The 19,249-nt window shown below is 43.0% G+C and overlaps 1 protein-coding gene across 2 annotated transcripts in view; it reads left to right on the forward strand.

The window, feature by feature from the left end:
* actn4 (actinin, alpha 4) overlaps positions 1-19,249 on the forward strand; it is a 50,994-nt gene that overhangs the window by 24,175 nt on the left and 7,570 nt on the right. Inside the window, exons 2-10 of one of the 2 annotated variants that reach the window (XM_061072460.1) lie at positions 9,744-9,858; positions 10,452-10,571; positions 11,926-12,012; positions 13,103-13,190; positions 14,119-14,197; positions 14,311-14,392; positions 16,354-16,439; positions 18,845-18,937; positions 19,062-19,187. In XM_061072460.1, the coding sequence (XP_060928443.1) occupies positions 9,744-9,858; positions 10,452-10,571; positions 11,926-12,012; positions 13,103-13,190; positions 14,119-14,197; positions 14,311-14,392; positions 16,354-16,439; positions 18,845-18,937; positions 19,062-19,187 (876 nt within the window). Of the gene's footprint in view, positions 1-9,743; positions 9,859-10,451; positions 10,572-11,925; positions 12,013-13,102; positions 13,191-14,118; positions 14,198-14,310; positions 14,393-16,353; positions 16,440-17,452; positions 17,539-18,844; positions 18,938-19,061; positions 19,188-19,249 lie in introns of both variants that reach the window. The other variant, XM_061072459.1, reaches the window with a different exon arrangement.

The raw sequence follows: 19,249 nt of genomic DNA on the forward strand, positions 1-19,249 counted from the left end.
ACACACACACACAGAAGGAGGTCTCGGTCAGTGGCGCTGACACCCGACTCTGGGTTGAACTCTTTGAGGAACAAAGACAGGAAGAGGCATAAATAAATCAACAAATAACCACATCGCTTGACACTTTACTCCCTCCCTCCCTCCCTCCCTTTCTCCTCCCCCTCCTCCCTCCCTCCCTCTCTTATTTCCTATCTTCTCTCTCCACCTCTACATGTCCTCATTAAGTGGCTGCTGCTGATTGGTTGATCTTTCTTTCAAATCTGCAGAAGTCAGTGAAATGTGTGAAAGTGGAGGCAACGGTTTTTTCCTGTTGTGTCAGTGAGATGCAGCCTGTGTGTGTGATGTGTGTGATGTGTGTGTTCCTCTGTGGTGGATACAGTAATGTGTACCCCCCCACACACAGACACACACACAGACTTCTCATTTCCTCTCCTGTGTCGAACTCGGTCATCTTCTGGTTCCATCCTCAGTATTTTCTTGTAATGGAGCAAACTTCACAACCTGTTTTCCACTCGTCTTTAAAGCGTTTGTCCCGTTTCAGTTTCATATTAATCATTTCCTGCTGCACTCAGGCATAAACATCCCTCCTCTTCACGAGCTTCCATCTTTCATCTTCCCAAACACATTTTTTAAACCTCTTATCCCACGTTCATCACTTACTCTCCTCCACGGCTGCAGAGAGTCAGATTGAGAAGTGAGTAGTTAGTTTGTTGCTTTGGTAAATATATTTCTTCAGAGCTCTTTTGCATTTCCCATCATTGGTTTATTTACGAAGCTTCGCCGATACTGATACGTTTGTCATTTAATGAGCCGACAGATAAACTGGTCAGGCTCTCTCCTCTTCCTTCTCTTGATCAGACCCCCTCTCACATTCCCTCCCCTCCTGTCCTCCTCTCCTGAATCCTCCTCTTCCTCTGTTTCTGTTCGCTGCTCCAGTATCTTCAGGCTCCTGGGAGTCGGGGGTCCAGCTGGACGTGGTCTGTGGACCTCGTTGAGAACTGTCTGTGTTAAGCTGTTGACTCACATAATGTTATATCTGAGGGGCATTAGGCCAGCCAGCAAGTACACAGCAATTACATGTTGTGTGAGCCCCCTGTGGGAGCTGCGTGTGCACGGCGGTGAGAGCTCGTCTCCATATTACAGCTGCAGCACTGACCTGACTACCTGTCAGCACAAGAAGCCAGAGGGAGGCGCCCTGTGTGTGTGTGCGTGTGCATGCACATGTGTTAATGATCACATGTCCAGACTTGAGAGGATAATGAGACCAGAACAGTCTCTGCTCCTTCTTTCCTCTCCTCCATCTCCTCCTCCTCACCGTCGTCTTTGCTCATGATCAGCCGTCCTCTAGCACCACCAGTGTTGGACATGAACGTCTTCACCAGCTTCTCTTCTGTCTTTAGAACCTCGACACTCGACCTCGACTCGGCAAACCAGCGAATCTTTATCATGAATAGGGGTGCAACGATTAGTCGACGTCGTCGACAAAAATCGATGACCAAAATAGTCGCCGACGAATTTACTAGTCGATGATTCGTTGGTTACGTCATAGCGCGTGTTTCTCTCGCCTCTGTCAGATGTTATAAACGTATATACCTGTGCGCAGGATTCTAGAATCCATTACAAAAATATGGTTTAAACTTTTTATTAACGAGTTTAAAAGAGTTATGTTATCCTATTGCCTGACAAACGTCTTGTTTTAATCAAAATGATTTAGTCTGAAGAAGACTGTAGTTTCGTTTGTTGATGTTTTTATTAATGTTATTTTCCCTGTCCTTTTTTGTTAACACGAAAAATGGATACTTGAATTTTAATTTATTTTTAGTACCAGCACTTGGCCTGTTCTTGGTTCACAGTAAAAAGGGAAACTTAAATTTAAATTCATATTTTTTATTAGCACTTTGCCTGTCCTTGGTTTTAAATGGACAAAAACTTGATTTTTCTTTGCTTTTGTGTCAACAGTACCCTTATATGCAGCAGAGTTTATTAAAAGACATTTTTGTTAATGAAGTATCAATCTTTATTGCCTTTATTTTCAGCCATCACATGCCTTGAACAACCTCAAGCTAAATTTAAAAGCTGCTTGCTAAATAATAGCAATTGAGAATTTGTGTCATTCATAATCAGATTAGTCGATTAATCGTTTCAATAATCGGTGACTAATCGACTATCAGAATAGTCGTTAGTTGCAGCCCTAATCATGAATCATTTTAGAGATGCTGCCGGTTCCGTGTGTCTGATTATATTTTGTTTGGGAGAACAGCTGTTCACTGACTGAACCCGGACACTGGGTCTTCCCCCCCCCAGTCTCTCAGTTGTCAAGCACACACACACACATGCACTCCTGTGCCATGAACCCTCTCAGGTCCCCGGTGGCCCCTGAGGGACGGTGTTAGATTCCGGCTCCACAGCTCCACAGTAGCAGGCTGCATATTCAGTTACACCGCTGCAGTGGAATCTAGAAGGCTTTGTGATTGTGTGTGTTTTCATTGTGGCTCCAAATTCACGTTGGTTATTAAAAGGAGTTGTCATAATGTTAGTCTGCGTGTTTTTTGACTCTTGACTTGAGTTAATAAAGTCGCGTTGGGACTCCATTTTAATGTTTAAATTGTTAGGGACTTAGTTACATGCCTGAGGTAAATGGATAACGCTCAAGGTTATTCATCCAATATGTACAGGCAGGAACTGTATACCTTCATATCCTTTTTCACACATGAACCAGAGAACGTCCAGACAATGGGGTCTGGAGTTTTTCTCCGACATTATCTGGAGTTTTTTACCAGGGGACTGGTAGGAAAAACTCTTTTTAATGTTCAGAGCCTCTCACTCAGACTTTCACGTTCTCACAGACAGCCTCTCCGGAGAATGTCAAGAGATTATCCAGATTTCAGTGCTAGTCTGAAAGCAGCTTGTGTGTGAAGAAAGGAAAACCAACCTGTGGCGTGGAGCATCTGATGAGGACGTGTGTGACAATAACCAGCGGTGCTACTGTGTCGCACACCACCGCCGATTGTTAATTGAAGAGGCTCTAAGAATAGGAGGCCTTGTGTTATAGCAGACTAGTTACTGTGCTTTCTTCATGTGGCCAGACCAGCTCGGTTTGGGCTCAGTACAGCTGGTCCAGTTCAGTATTTAGACTTTGTCCAAGTCCCTTGAGGTTGTTCCTCCTGCCAGCAGCGTCCACATATAACTGCTTTTACTAGAAATGTAATTCTGCTCCAGTCCATTTGGGTTTTCATTCTCTGACGCTTTAGTCTGCTTCACATTCACACCAATGGCAATATTTATATCGCTGCTGGATGTTCTGCTGAGCCAGTGAACCAAAAGGGATTAACATGTATTGCTCAGCCATTTTACTGAGAAAGAAAAAAAGATAAGAACTCGCCGATATGAGCTGTTCACAGAATACTGCTGGCAGCATTTATCCTCCATATCCTCCATATCAGTCAGGCTCTATAGACTCACTTCCTAAACTCCCCAAATATCTTTGTCTCTTTCGTTTTGCCTTTTTTCTGTAATATTTTAAAATTTCCCAGGTTATTGATGCCCTTTTAAACAATGCAGACTCTCAGCAGGAGCACAGCCACGATCATGGATCAGCAGCATGCTTCATCACGTCACAGACTCTGCACGTAGCACTTAATTGCATGTGTTGGTCCGGAGCCCAGCGCCGCCTGCTCCACCTGTGTGAGTTCAGCTTGTGGCAAGTCTCGACCTGCCCGAGGAAACGCCTGCTCGTCCTGTTCACAGCATCTGGAGAGGCAGGGTTACATGTAGACCGTGTGATTTATTTATTATTAGGGTTGGAAAGTGAGGTTTTATGAACCGAATGTCAATTTTTACTTAGTAATATCAGTAATCTGCATTGGCAATCAAAAATCCACATTTGTTGGTCTCTACTTTTAAACGTTTGATGAGAACTTGTTTAAAAAGTACAGGCAGCTCATGGTTTGGCATGAAGTGTTGTTTGTGCACAAAACAAATGTTAAATGTTCTTGGTGTGTTGTATTGTGTGAATAGTTGTGAGGGGTTTGTGTGTGTGTGTGTGTGTGAGATGCAGAACGAAGTGACTGCCACAGAAACAACAGACTTGTCAGTGTGTAGAGTTGCTTCAAGAGTGAGCTCATCGGCGTTAGCAAGAGAAGAGGGTGTGTGTGTGGGTGGGATCGACAAATCGCACACACACGCACCAACCCTGCCCATGTCAGGCAGAGAATGCAAGGCAGCTGAGCAGTTACACTGTGTTCAACCTGGCTCATTCCTTCAGGTGCAGAAAGACATCGTTGTCTGTGCATGAGTGTGTGTGTGTGTGTGTGTGTGTGTGTGTGTGTGTGTGTACATTTAGGTTTACACGCATATACAATCAAGGTGCGTGTTGTGCACGTTGATGCATGACGCTCGAGCACGTTCCTGTCCAGGGAGTGGTCGTGTGCGACAGAGAGAAAAGGTTCCTGATGAGCAACGTTTATGTAACTTTGTGTCCTCTCTGTTTGTGTGTGTGTGTGTTTATCTTGCATGCATGCTTATATAATTGTGTGTTTTCCTACTACTTTTTGTATTTATCTATCTGACCCATGACCTTTGACCCTGTGGGTCCAGTTAGGGTTCAGAGATGAAAGGCTGTTGAGGTTACACTGAGAATGTGTTAGTGTGTGTGTGAAAAACAGATCACACATCTGACCCCATGGACCCCATTAGGCTTCCTCTCGTTTCCACACACTTGAGCAGTGAAGCAGTGAGCACACTGTTGTGTGTCTGCCACAGAAGGAGAAACGTTTGACAACCAAGAGGATCTGAGAAGGTCCACGGTCCGTGTACACACCAATTTGTTGTGTCTGTGCGGACACTGGTACCAACTGAGCTGGAGCTGAAAGACAGAAATGGACAGTGAATCTGAATAGAGAATGTTTGGAGCTCGGCCAGTTGCCCTCATCTCTACACTTCTATAATTAAAAGAATACAAAGACAACAGCAGACAAAGCCGCTCTTCTTCTTCCTCTCGCATGAATCTATAGGCATCTGTATGGAACATGTCGTCCATCAGAGTATAGCACAGAACACTGTGTGTCTGTGGTGTCTGCAGCTGTCAGTGTTTGCGTCGGTGATGAAATATGACTGAGGCCATAACCACTTCCAGACGTTCTCCCAGGAAACTCACAACAAAGATTTCTACACTCTGACGACCCGACCTGAACCTTCACCAGAGATCAGTGTATAGTTTCTCCTTTTCATCAAATATTAACATGTAAATTGATAAAAATAGGCTTTTATACACGTTTATAGGTTGAAGTGTGTCGGGCCTGAGGTCAAAGTGCCGTCCTTGTTGATGCATGTAGCAGTAATAACAGAGGATGTTCTTCACTGTGGCTACACGTGTTATTTTATACACACAAGAGGATGAGAGCACAGGCTTCACGACTTAAACCTTCTTAACGCTCAGATCCAGCTTCTCTCTCCTCTGTGCCTCACCAGCGTTTAGCTCGTTATCTTCGTCCTCGGCTCAGATCAGAAATCCTCTCGTCTGATCCTTGTGGTCAACACAGAGCAGCAGCAGCACACGTTTAACAGGGTTTAACCAGCAGAGCTCTCTCTAAGTCCTGATTAGAGGGACCACTTTTAATTATGGCCAATTCACCGAGAGGAATTACTTCAGAATTAAAGGTGCAACTCAGCTATAATCATGAATGCTTCAACTAAAGGATAATTAAATACAGACTGTAAACTATGGCCCTGTTCAGAGCTGGAATCAACAAGTATCTTTGGTGATCCAATCACAGACAGACAGCTCCAAGTACCTCAGCTCACACTTTCATTAGAATGAATAAGGATCTCTGCATGCGTACGTCACACACCCACATATAGATATATATTTTAACCCAAGTTGTATAAGAGGGAATGAGTTGGAGGAGCTTTGTTTTTTAAAATGTTGCTTGTGCTAACACGTTTAATAGACTTAAATTGAGACACATTTCCCTTGTAGAGAATTAAGAAGCTCAACCTGTGTTGCATGTGAAGAGTTGATGTCCCATGTTGCACCTGAAGTCAACAGACACTAAATCAACTCTTCAATCAACATGTTTGAAGATCAGTTGTGTTTGTATGAAGGTAAAGAAACACAGTGTGATGACAGACAAACGTTTCCTGGTTCCCTCTCTACCTGAGCACCACACCTTGTCCCTGAATGACACCAGGCCGCCTGGTGCCTGCTACGTTTCCTTGATACACAAAACCAAACCCGACAGATTCCAAAAGAGCAAAGGTTTTCTCTTTCTTCTTCCGTGTTGCTACAGACCGACTCTCCAGCGGCTCTCACTGCACCTTGAAGCATGTTGTGTTGCACAGAACTCTGAGATCTCCGAGTCTCTGCAGGTCTCAACCTGCTGCTGTCGCCAGGCTCACCACTCCCAGTGTCACTGTCTCACATTCCTACACTTAACGATTCCCACCGAGCAGAACCCTTCACTGCTCCCCACTCTGCTCCCCAGGCTGTGCTCACAGTTCTGAAGCCAAACGGGAATCTACACTGACAAAAATAAGAAATGTATAATAACAAGTTATATCCTCTTAGGCAGTGATTAAGAATCTGTGTGAAGTGAATTAAAACCCCAGAAATATTTTAAAAAGTTGCAAAAAGTTTAAAGGATTGTTTCCAGGGGATCTTATTAAGATGTCTTAAATTTAATAATCTGAACTTAGGTCTTAATTGCGTTAACGCTTCTTCATGCTCACTTTAAAATCAGCTCTTCCTGAGAGATATCTGTGTTTCGAGGGTTATTCTCTAGTCGTCTCCTTCACTTATCTTCAGTTTCAGGAAGTAAAAGTAATCCTGGGACGGTGATAATCCTTCATATCTGTCGTCCTTGATGGTTTTAAATTTCAATATTTTGGAGAAAATGCAGATTAATGGTATAGGAAAAAAGGAAGATTTGCTCTTGTAATCTTTATAGATATATTACAACCTATAGTTCATTTGAGAGATGGCCACAACGCCTCCATATCATTTTATCTATCAGGAAACTGTCTGGTTGGTTTTAAAGTTTGATTCAAGTGTTGAAAAGTATTTTAGCCTGAATTAAACGACCTTTAGATCTATAATCGTGTTGTTGATGGTCACAGTCTGGAGGTCTTGGCTCCACTGATCAGCGTTTGAATCCGTGACACTGATGAATGCGTCTTCACTCCGCCCGCTGCTAAACTGAGCTGCAACTTCCTGTCTCCGCTCTGCCACTTCCTGTTGCATTGTCCATGGCTCCGTGAGGGAGGAGGACGAGGAGGCATTGTCTTTCCACCCCCCCGCCCCCCCCATTCTGCCCCCGTAACTTTGAATGTCTGTTTGTTTATGTGAAATGTATCTCACCCGCTCTGGGATTGTGTGTGTCGGGGGCGAGTTGGGGGGTGGGTATCGGTCGAGGGGGGGGGGGGGGGTCACAGAGTGAGGGAGAACGGGCCGAGGGAGAGTGAAGGGTGCTATTATCCACGGGGCTCAATGGGCGCTTTGTGCCGGCAGCCGTGGTGGGGGGGGGGGAGAGGGGGGCCGGGCAGCGAGTTGCACCCAGTCGTAATGTTCCTGAACGCACCGCCCAGGAGAGAGAGGGAGGAAGAGGAGGAGGTGGAGGAAGAGGAGGAGGTGTGAGGTTGATTGATCCTGCTTCACATCTTTAACTCTCATTAGTGATCTCTCACTCAGAGTTGTTGTATCCAGTCTGGACCCAACACACAAGCAGTTGTGTGGCCGTTGTGAGTCTCAGTTTCCACTCACTGTACCGCACAGTTCATCCTGTTCCACTTCACCTCCAACACATTATCAGCTTGTCTATGATTTCCGGTGACAAACATATTGAGTTTATGACGAACATGAGACTGAGTCCAAAGGTTCTCATGAAAGAAGAACATGTTCCGCGTTCCTGTGAGATAATTATCGTAGAATAATCTTCAATGTCCCTCAGTAGAACTCCTGTCTCCACCCGGGCCCAGCGGTCCCTCACGTTCAATCAAGCTGCACCAAATTGCAATTGACTCTTAACATTTTTGCTCATTTGTGTTCACATGACTCATAAACAAGTCGTTTTTGTTTCACATGATTTGAGATATTCCCAAAAAATGTAAAACACCAGGAACATTTCACAAAAACTTGAATGTGAAGGACTTAATTTGAACCACTGTTTTCATTATCTGTAGTTAATCCAGTCAGTGAGGGTTTTCTTCATAACAATCCATGAATTATTATCTGGGACATTGGTAAACATTAAAATTAGGGCTGGGCAAGTTAACTCGTTTTAATCGAGTTAACTCAAGTGATGAGTTAACTCGATTAATTATTTTATCTCGCATTAACTCAGGTTTGATTATTTATTGTTTTATTGTGAAAGTCAGGCTTTTATTTTGTGAAAGTCTGTTGCTGACTGCTGCAGAACAGGAAAAAAGAAAATAATTAGCGGATAAACAATCGAGTTAACTCATCACTTGAGTTAACTCGATTAAAACGAGTTAACTTGCCCAGCCCTAATTAAAATACATTTAAATGATGTTTGAAACAAGAGACAATAGGTCGTTTCCTTGGTGTTGTTGGAAATCTGTTCAAACCAGATAAAATGAGTCAGTTTTGTCTTCTTTGTGGGAAATGACCTCGTTTCCTCTCCCTCTCCTTCCTGTTTCCTCTTCCCTACTTCCTGTTTCCTCTTCCCTCCTTCACGTGATGGACGCTGCCTCTCAGAGCTCGTCTCACTCTTCAGCTGTAAATTATGTTTGTGAATTGAAAACCACAAGATTTATCCCTGTAGTTTATGTTAATATTTCAAAAGCTTACGAGACGACACACGTTATTTAATCTGTTTATGTTGATAATCAGCGATGGTGGCTTCAGTGGAGACTTGAACATGTCTTTTTCGTCACTCTGCATTTTTACACATTTCCCTTAAATGATCTAACAAGTCATAAAAATGGCAGTAAGTGTTTCTGACACTCTAACGGATGATGTGCCATAAAGCGAGCTCCTCTCCGGAGAGTGGCCCCGCCTCCCTGCAGTCTCGTGCCTACCTCAGTGCCACCAGCTCCTTCAAAATAAAATGATTCAAAACACATTTGTGAAGAATGTTGGCAAACCAGAAGCATAAAAAAAACGGGATTCCAACCAGCCATTGATGTGCGTGACTTTGTGCTGGTGTGTGTCTTTTCCCAGATGTCTTGTGTTTGCGATCTGCTGCACCATTCTGATATTTAATTACATGTGTCACAGATGTTTGTCGGTTTGATTCCCCTCTGGTTTTCAAATCATGGCCGAGATCTTTCGGTTGGGTTTTACAGGATTAATGGCAGCGTTTCTCAACCCGTGGCTCTTTATGTCAGTGTGGGTTACGCTCGGGTAGTGTCTGATGTGACAGGGACTATTTTCTCTTTTTTCTGTGTGGGAACGAGTCCCGAGATTCCACAAAGGCTGGATTTATTTATTATTATTTATATTACGTATAGGTGTGTTCACTATGTTCGTATTTAATGGTTAACTTGCACTTTGCTATAATAGTTCTTACGTGTTGCTATTGTGTTATAACTTCTGTCTCCTCCCCCTTTTCTCTTGCTACTTCCTGTCTTATCAAAGCACCTCCCTGGCCTCCCTTCCTGCCCATTGAATTTAATTTTCTTTGATTCTCAACTCAAAGTGGTTTATTATCATAAAAAAAGCTGTGAAAACATTCCGCCTCTGGCTCTGAATACTCACCGTTTGTGTCTGGTTTGTTTCTCCTGCGCAGACATTCACGGCGTGGTGCAACTCCCACCTACGGAAGTCCGGCACGCAGATCGAGAACATCGAGGAGGACTTCAGGGATGGGCTCAAACTCATGCTGCTGCTGGAGGTCATCGCAGGTAACGCATCGGTACAACCTCAAAGTCAGCAGCGTTTTCAATTAAACTGAAACGTCTGTGATGATGTTTGATTAATGGTTGTTTCAGACCAGAGACCGCAAATGGAAAACTGTCCAGCCCACCACACACACACACAAACACACACACACACATACTCACTCACTCATTCATTAGTCAGACTGAGAAATGTCTTCATATGTTAAAGATGAACAACATCACTGCCTCCTCCAGGGTGTGGTCACTCTGTTTCCAGCCCGAGTTTGAAAACACACCCTGCTCTGGATCTGTCACTCGAGTTCCTCTCCAGGTTTCTCATGTTTATTTGGAGGTTGCAGCAGAAGAGCTGCTCCCGTCGGCTCAGTAGATAATAATTCGAGCTGCTGTCATCCCATAATAAAATCTGGATGTGCAACCAGCTGCCTTTTTCACAGTCACTTCAGTTTTTTTCTGCTGTCTAAAGTCGCTGCTGACTGACGGACGTTCTGCTGAGCCTGTGGAAACAACGCAGGAGCTAACGCACTCACTTTTTGTCTGTTCCCTCGTGTGTGTGTCTGTGCATGTGTGTGTGTCTGTGCATGTGTGTGTGTCCACAGGCGAGCGGTTACCCAAGCCTGAGCGAGGAAAGATGAGGGTCCACAAGATCAACAATGTGAACAAAGCCCTTGACTTCATCTCCAGAAAGGGAGTGAAATTGGTGTCAATCGGAGCAGAGGGTAAATATGCAGTCGTGCATTCATGCGTTCACACACTCGTATATCAAGGACCCTGACATAGATTCACACTGCACCAAACCTAGATGTGCTAAAATGTAATGAACTGCAGATATGTTGAAACACTCAAATGTTCCAACATCTACCCGTGGTTATTAACATCTCATTCATCCACCTTCACCCTTCCTATAATATACTTGTTTATAAGTTTAGACCAAAAGAGATTTTTTTTTTTTTTTTACAAATATGTTTATTGTGCTTTTTATATATTGACACAACAACAATAAAACAACACTCAGTACAACATTGGTCTAGACAGTCTATACATACTTGCAACTCACAATCACCCAATCAGTGCAATGACAACAAGATAAAGATAAAGGGATAAGGCTAGCCGAGGACAACATTCGAGAGCACTGAAGCCACTGTAGAGCTGGAAAAGTGAAGATATGGAGTCCAAATGTTCATAAACTGTCGCTTTGAAGAGTGAAGCAGACAGGTCAGGTATTCAAGGGGAAAACATTCCATAATTATCTTGTGCCAGTTCGATTTAGTGGGGGGTTTGTCGCTTATCCAAGACAAAAAGATATTCTTCCTTGCTGCATATGTGAGGATATTATACAGTCTGGCAGCGTTGGCATCCACAATAGTATCCTGACTGGTGTAACCCAGGATTAAGGGAAGAGGGTCCATGTGCCAAAAGAGAAATTTTGAGTTTTTCAGTTTTCAGACTTGGTGGTAGGTTTCGAATCCATTATTTTTGTGAATGAGAGATGAAAAATATATTTAGCTTCAAGTAATCTTTGATTGAATGAAAACGATGAGTCCCTGGTGACAGCGAGAGTGTAACTGATGAACTGGAAGATGAAGCAGGTGAAACACAGTTAGTGTGTTTGAGCTATGAGTGGAAGCTGACCAAGTCACATGACTTCCTGTCCAACATGACTTCCTGTTAGTCTACCAACCTGACAGATATCTGTGGATCGAGCCCGGAGTTTGATATTTATGGTTTTGAAAATGTTGATTTTTACCTTCACAGAGCATAAAGTTGATTCATAGAACACAGAAAAATATTGAATGGAAATTATGGAAGTTAAATATGTTTCTCGTGTAGTTATGATCAAGTAAAGCTCAGGATTTTTATGTATTTATTTAATCAATGTGAGAAATCGTTATTGAAGCTTCACTTTACCAGAAAATCCTTGAGATTCAGCTGCTTTGGGACTTGAATTGCTCCTGTGTGGGTGTGCTGGCGTTATTAATTGAAAGAGCAGATGTACGACTGTAAAACAGCAGTGACACACAAGCTGCGTGTTCCACAGAGCTGAAGAGAATTCCTTTTGTTTTTTTTGTGCAGAAATTGTTGATGGAAATGCGAAGATGACCCTGGGAATGATCTGGACCATCATCCTCCGCTTCGCCATCCAGGACATCTCTGTGGAAGGTAAAGCGTCCAGATGTTTCATGTTGCATTAACGCAGTGCCTTGCTGAAGGGCACAGCTGCAGCTCCACTGGAAACCAGGTTCAGGATTAATTAGCTGACGGAGTCTTTGGTGTTTACTCACACATTGTGGATGCATTGTGGGAAATAGAGTGGAAGTAACAAGGCTAGAGAGAGAGACACTCACATACACATTCACACTTCTCAATGACATTTAATAATAACATTACATTTGACCAGTTTTAAAATATATTTTTGGAAATCACACTTAACTCGTAATGCTGTTATTTTTTCATATTACTGTTTAGACACATGTGGGGCTGAAAAAGAAACTTAAAACATTGTGAGAACAATTTCCTTCTGATCTTTATTAAAGGAGAAATGAGAGTCCGAGTTCATCCGAACAGTTCAACATGAAATTTCAGTTCCATGTTTCTCATGAGACCAAATCAGCACGAAACATTTACTTAAGATTTGATTTTGTAAAAATACAGTGTCATGATTCGATGTGTTATGATCCTATTGCTATTATGACTGATGTGAGTGCATCGATTTAATTTGGCTTTCATTATTATCATCATCATCTTATTATGCAATGAAAAAATGCAGTCTAATTAAATTCAACATCAAATAATATCCACGGTGTTGATTTCAAATAATGAATGGATTCTAATCCTCAATCAAGTCACCCACAGATCGTCAGAAATCCCCGAACAGTAACTGGTGTTTGCACTTCTCCAGTTTCCAGAATGTTTCTAGTCTGTTTATTTTGTGTGGATGAATCATGACACAGTTTAATCTGCAGTGAGTCTAATTAAATCCGTCTGTATTACATTAACTCTGGTGGGCGTGGGCCACTACACTGACTCATTTCTTCAGCGAATGATATTTTTCTGTAGTAAACGACAACAACATCAACAGCAGTTTATATTTAGCACAGTTGTAACTGCAGTTTTTCTCTGATGCTGTTTATGGAATCAAACAATTCAAACGCCCGAGGAGACGTTTCTCCAGACTAACGCAGCGATGACCTTTGCTCCTCACTTCCTCCTCCTGACCTTCTGCCATGCTTCCTCTCCGTCCTCCTCACAGAGACCTCTGCGAAGGAGGGTCTTCTCCTGTGGTGCCAGAGGAAGACCGCTCCCTACAAGAATGTCAACGTGCAGAACTTCCACATGAGGTAACACACTCTCTTCTCTTAAGGGTCATGAGGGTTATTCATGGTTGAAAGCTGGCGATTGTCTACTGCGAATTTCTCATGGGAGAGAAACTCTGATTAAGTTGGCTATCTGGAATTTAGAGCAACGATATCTCATCTGGCTTCTATAGAATATGTTAAAAACAGATTCTGATGCTGTGGTCTGTAAAACTCAAAGACTCTCAGTCATAACTGTGTGTGTGAGTTCATACATTTGGGACTTTGTGTGAAATGACATGTTCAGGTGCTGCTGAATGAAATCTCAGACATGTTGAATGCACCTGAGGTAAACGACTGTAATTCTGGAGAAAGGTCGCCCCCTGTTGGACCAGCTGGGACATGTCAGGTTGTACGAGGGCCCCTGTCGGACACCACATGTACCGTGTGTTTCAAAATGAAAACCAATAAGATATTTAAAAGGAAGAATTTTAGAATCTGTTCAAATATGTTTTATACTGTGACAGATAATTGTGTGATACATGTCCAGTATTTTATACAACACACACAATGGTCGAAGGTATACGCAAATACTTTTTAATTATCAACATTTTCTCAGACGTTGCTCTGGCAAGGTTCAGGATTAAAGTAAACGCCACATTTAAAGTGTTTGCACGTGTTTTCTGCAGACGCACACGTCCTCCTCCTGATTGGCTCTTATCAGTCACGACTCGACGACCAGCAGTGAACGCAGAGTGTCGCTAACACTTCCTGTTACTTTGTCGTCGCTCTTCTCTTCACCACTGCTGTTGCTCGCTCACAGTATTTTCTGTAACTAGGCAACCGTCTGCAGAGAAGATGATCTGCTCCCTGGTTAGAAGTGTTTTCACGTGTTAGTGTGGATGGAGAGTATTTCTGAAATGACTTGCATCAGAACCAGAGACGCTCAGCTCATCTGTTCTTTGTCTCTCAGCTGGAAGGACGGTCTCGCCTTCAACGCTCTGATCCACAGACACAGACCCGACCTCATCGACTACGACAGCCTCAGGAAGGTTCGCACGCGCACACACACACAGACACACACATGAGTCATGACTTACACTAGTGCTAATCATTAGTTAATAAGCACGTTAACATTCCTCTGACGCTGTGATTGGTTGTTCAGGACGACCCAGTCACCAATCTGAACAACGCCTTCGAAGTGGCTGAGAAGCACCTGGACATTCCTAAGATGTTGGACGCAGAAGGTACGTTTGAGTGAAACTGTGAAACTGATTGAGAATATTGTGACAGATATTGTGATCAAGATTTCCCAATTTTAGTTGAAATTCATTTTAAGATCAAATCAAGAAACAACGTGTTCCCTTTTGTTTGGAGAACCTGATTCTTCTCTGTATAAAACTTTAATTTATCGCACTTGGTCCTAATGTGCTTATGATAATGTTTAGATTTATTGTGCAGCCCTATTATTTTACACTTAACTGTATGAAAACTGTTATTTATCAGCTACTGGCTGTATTTACATGCACACAAGAAGGAGACGGTTTCATATAAAGTACAACTCCTGTGTTATTCTCATTTAACTATCGTCACAACTCAAACAGCTGTGATTCACATATAGTTTGCTAAAAACAGAAAATCCATTAAAATCCGTATGTCGTGGTATGAATAACTGAAACTGCATAAAATCCTGTTCGTAGAAATTATGTTATATCTGCCTCAGATTCACAATGATTCTCCTGATGTTAGTTTCATTGCGCTGTCACTTCCATCAGTCAGTGTGTTGATGTGCATGTAGCTGCTGATCCTGTTCATGAGCTGCTGCAGCAGAAGAGAAGATGGAGCCTCGGTCGCTTCATTTCACTTTAACTCCTCTGTCTCCTCTGAAGATCTGGATTGTTACGTTCCTGTGTCTTTGTCTGTGTGTGTTGTGTGTGCTGTGCGTGTGTTGTGTGTGTGGGTCTGACCCATACAAGCACGGCGGCTGATATTTACTTCAGATGATCGGACACTAGGGGTGGGAATTGGCAAAAATGTGACGATTCAATAGTATTGCGATTCGATTCTGCAATATGTTGCGATACTGCAAGTATTGCGACTCGATTCTGCGATATATTGCGATTCATGTCCCCCATATTATTCAAAGGCATTACAAAAAATGAGGAAAATAAGACTGCTCAACTCACTTCAAATGTCACATTTAATTCTGTGAACAACATTGTCTTCTACACATTAACTGAAGTGCAAAAACTTTGTCCTTGAACACTCAGGACACAGGACCTTTGTAATTATTTTCTGAATAGGAGACCTCTCACATGAACGCTGAGCTCCCAGCCCATAACTTACAATTATTTAAATACAATACAGTCACATAAAGCAGACATAATAGAGTAACATAAACCTAAGAATAATCATATAAATAAGAGTAACCTAGAGCTTCAATCAAATTGAGAAAAATAAACAAATGTGTACTACTAGAGTCCAGTCGAGTTGGATGAATGTTAAATTCATTTGGGAATATTGGCATTTTTGTTCAGAAAAAGGAGTTGGTCAACCTGCTCAGATGTTAAAGTTCCTCTGGGCCGTTACTATATCTCCTGCAGTGGAGAACATCCTTTCCTCATACACACTAGGTATCTTTTAAACTCTGAAACTCTCCTTGTCATGCTTTGCCAGCCAGGGGCTGTTACATATATAATTGTAAAAAAAAAAAATACACTACTGTGCTACAGTATCGATAGTATCGCGGGCGCAAAATATCGCGATCCTGAACAGAATCGATTTTTTTCCCCCACCACTATCGGACACTGATATTTACTGACATAACTTTTGACCCTTTGCTTCTTAAAAATGAAAAGCTTGATTGAGGTGCTTCCCTGCAGAATTTAAGTGTAAAACATCCCAGTTTTCAACACCAAAGCTAAGATATTTAGTTCCATCTACACTTCAGGTGATGTGTGGGTCTGACCCTTGTGTGTCCAGTGTTGTTGATTGTTTGTGTTTCCTCTTCTACTTGTTCTAACTCTTTGATCCTGATCGGATGTCAGCGACGACAGGAGCTTGTGTCTTGTGTCTGTTTGTCAGTGTGTGTATAATACGACTGTATGTTTCTACATGTGTGTCTGTTGTGTATGATCCCGTGTCCTCTATCTGGCCTGTGTGTATATGTGTGTTTATAACTGTCTGCCCCCCCCCCCTCCCCTTGTAGACATTGTGAACGTTGCTCGTCCAGATGAGAAAGCCATAATGACTTATGTGTCCAGTTTCTACCATGCCTTCTCTGGAGCGCAGAAGGTACCCCCCCCCCCTCCTGACCCTCGACCTTTAACCCTCTGATACTAACAAGGTGTCGTTCCTGTCCAGCATGGCCTCGCTCGCCCTCGGCTCTCTCTCTCTCGCTCGCTCGCTCTCTCTCTCCACAGCGCTGCTACGACCTGGGCCTCAGCAACGACACTGGATGTGTTGGGACACAAACACACATGGACACACAATCACACATGTAGACACAAACACACACACACAAACAGTGTGTAAGAATGTTGTCTGGTTAAAGCAGTAAATCTTCAGTAGGTTGGAATTTCTTAATCTTAGAGTACTCGAGTGAAATAAAAGGATCTGGAACATAAAGATAAATCATTTTTGTGATTTATCTTTATGTGTGAGTGTGTGTGTGTGTGCGTGTGTGTTTTCTACAACTTGTACTCATCATTTCTACATTAAATCAGAAGCTGCAGAGAAAGTGTTTAAAAAACCTTTGTACAAGTAGAAACTCTTTGATCTGCAGACTTACTGCTTTTACCAGCTTGAATCTTTATCGACCTTCATCACACAAACACTCAAACATATTATTATTAACATTTATTCAGCCTCTGCTGGTTTTTCATCTCGTTCATTTGAGCATCTTGAGTTCCAGATATGATTTGTGTTTCCCTCGTTGTCGCTGCTCGATGAACCAAATGAAAATGCAGAGTTTGAATAAAGTGTTTGAGTGAATTCACCCTGACACAGATTTAATGAGCCTGATTCACGAGCTGATGTGTTTGTGTCCCGACCTCGACCCTGTGGCCCCAGTGTCCCTCCACTCCCTCCCCCCCCCCCATCACGCCCCCCCCTTCAGCATCAGTGTGCCGGAGGTTGTTGGGGCGAGTTACAGGGAGAACTTGGATTTAAAGAGGGAGCCGCTCTCTCTCCTTCCGCCCTCACCTCCTGTGGGAGTCGAGACCCTGTAGCTCTGGGTAGCTTTGGCTTCATTCTCTCTCTCTCTCTCTCTCTGTGTGTCTCTCTCTCTCCTGCTGGGTGATGTGTAGACATCGTGGGCACGCTGAGGCCAGATGAGAAGGCCATTATGACCTATGTCTCCTGCTTCTATCATGCCTTCTCTGGTGCCCAGAAGGTGAGCGCCTCACGCTTCAGACTCACACTAACACGTCTCTGCAGCAAAATCTGCATAACCACAAACTCTCCTGTAAAGAAACATCAAGGTTCCCATTAGTTCTATGTTTATATATATAGATAAATAGTGCATAACAGTGAGGGGTCACTTCAGAAACTCCTTATAGAAAGAGTTTTAATCCTTTTTTTTAGCTGCTTTTTTTTACTTCTCATCATTTCATCCAAGCAGAGAATAGCTCAGATTATTTGAAATCACGTTTATGGTCAAAAATGCTCTTCAGTGTAATTTTATAAACTCAGGGAAAGGATGATTAGTCAGATTAGGATGATGAAAGGCATTCTGGGAAATGCTTTCCGGTGCTTTCGGTTTCAGACTCTTCGACATCAACTGTGTTTCCTCCGACAAAGAGATTAACTTTTTGGGTCTGGATGTAAATTTAGTCTTGAATCGTCTAGAGTGGGAGTTTCCAGTGGGATCATGTTGCTCCTGGATGATACATCTCATCGTGGGTTAGGTTCCACTTCACATAAAGATCATAAATCGGAATCAGAGAAATGTTTAAAAACAACATTAAGATGATTTGGGGAAACCAGACCTGTTTGGTGGAAACACTTGTTGATGTCTCCAGTTTCTTTTCAGCTATTAACACTTTTCAATTCAAAATGTTTGTGTTATATGATGTGATTCTATGTCTGTGGTGTGAAGTTTAATTTAAACAATGACCTATTTCAAGGCAGAAGATGACAAATGCTCCCAAAAAGTTAAGATCAAACAAAAACTGTGTTTGCTGTACAGAACATATGGAGTGTAATTAGAGAGTGTGTACTGTGTTTTATTTCCAGTGGTACAGTAGTGTAATGTCCTAGGCAGACGCACTGAGGCGGATGGCAGCTCTACATGAACCTGTAACTAGACGTGTGGACTGACTCCTGAGACGCATGAAGCTTTAAAACACACACATGGATTCTGGCACTTTGAACTAACCGTTGGCAGCTGGAGCATGTTGATATCAGTCCCATTAGCTGCTGTGTTTTTGCACTTAATGTGTTTGGTTTTATTCCAATTCACTGCCTGTGTGTGTGGAGTGTGTACGCACAAACTTAGATTGATTTGTTTTTATCATAATGTGGTAATGAAAAACTAATAGACTGTTAAGTTAAGTTAAGTTTAAGTGACTCTGAAGTCCAGCATCGTGTTTTGAAACGTAGCCACAGTGAATGCTCTCACTCAGCTTTGGGCACAGCGATGGTGACAGTGTGTTGTTTTACCACCGGGGGGCGCCGCTCATCACTCTGTTCCCTGATAGGCTGAGACCGCTGCAAATCGTATCTGCAAAGTTCTGGCCGTCAACCAGGAGAACGAGCAAATGATGGAGGACTACGAGAAGCTGGCCAGCGATGTGAGTAGAGCACCTGCAGAACTTCTCAGCACGTTGACACCGATCCAGATTTGAAGTTGTCCATCGCTGACACGCCGGATGTTTCTCCTGACGTGTTTTTCCTCGTCCTCCCGTTTGCCTCCAGCTGCTGGAGTGGATCCGTCGCACCGTCCCCTGGCTGGAGAACCGGACCCAGGAGAAGACTGTCCAGGACATGCAGGCGAAACAGGAGGACTTCAGAGACTACCGCTGCGTCCACAAACCACCAAAGGTTTGAACGAACTACTGGATTTCATACGCACTTGTTTTGGTCATTTCTTCAGGTTGGAGATG

This window comes from Limanda limanda, chromosome 6 (genome assembly GCF_963576545.1).
Source record: "Limanda limanda chromosome 6, fLimLim1.1, whole genome shotgun sequence".
Lineage (NCBI taxonomy): Eukaryota > Metazoa > Chordata > Actinopteri > Pleuronectiformes > Pleuronectidae > Limanda > Limanda limanda.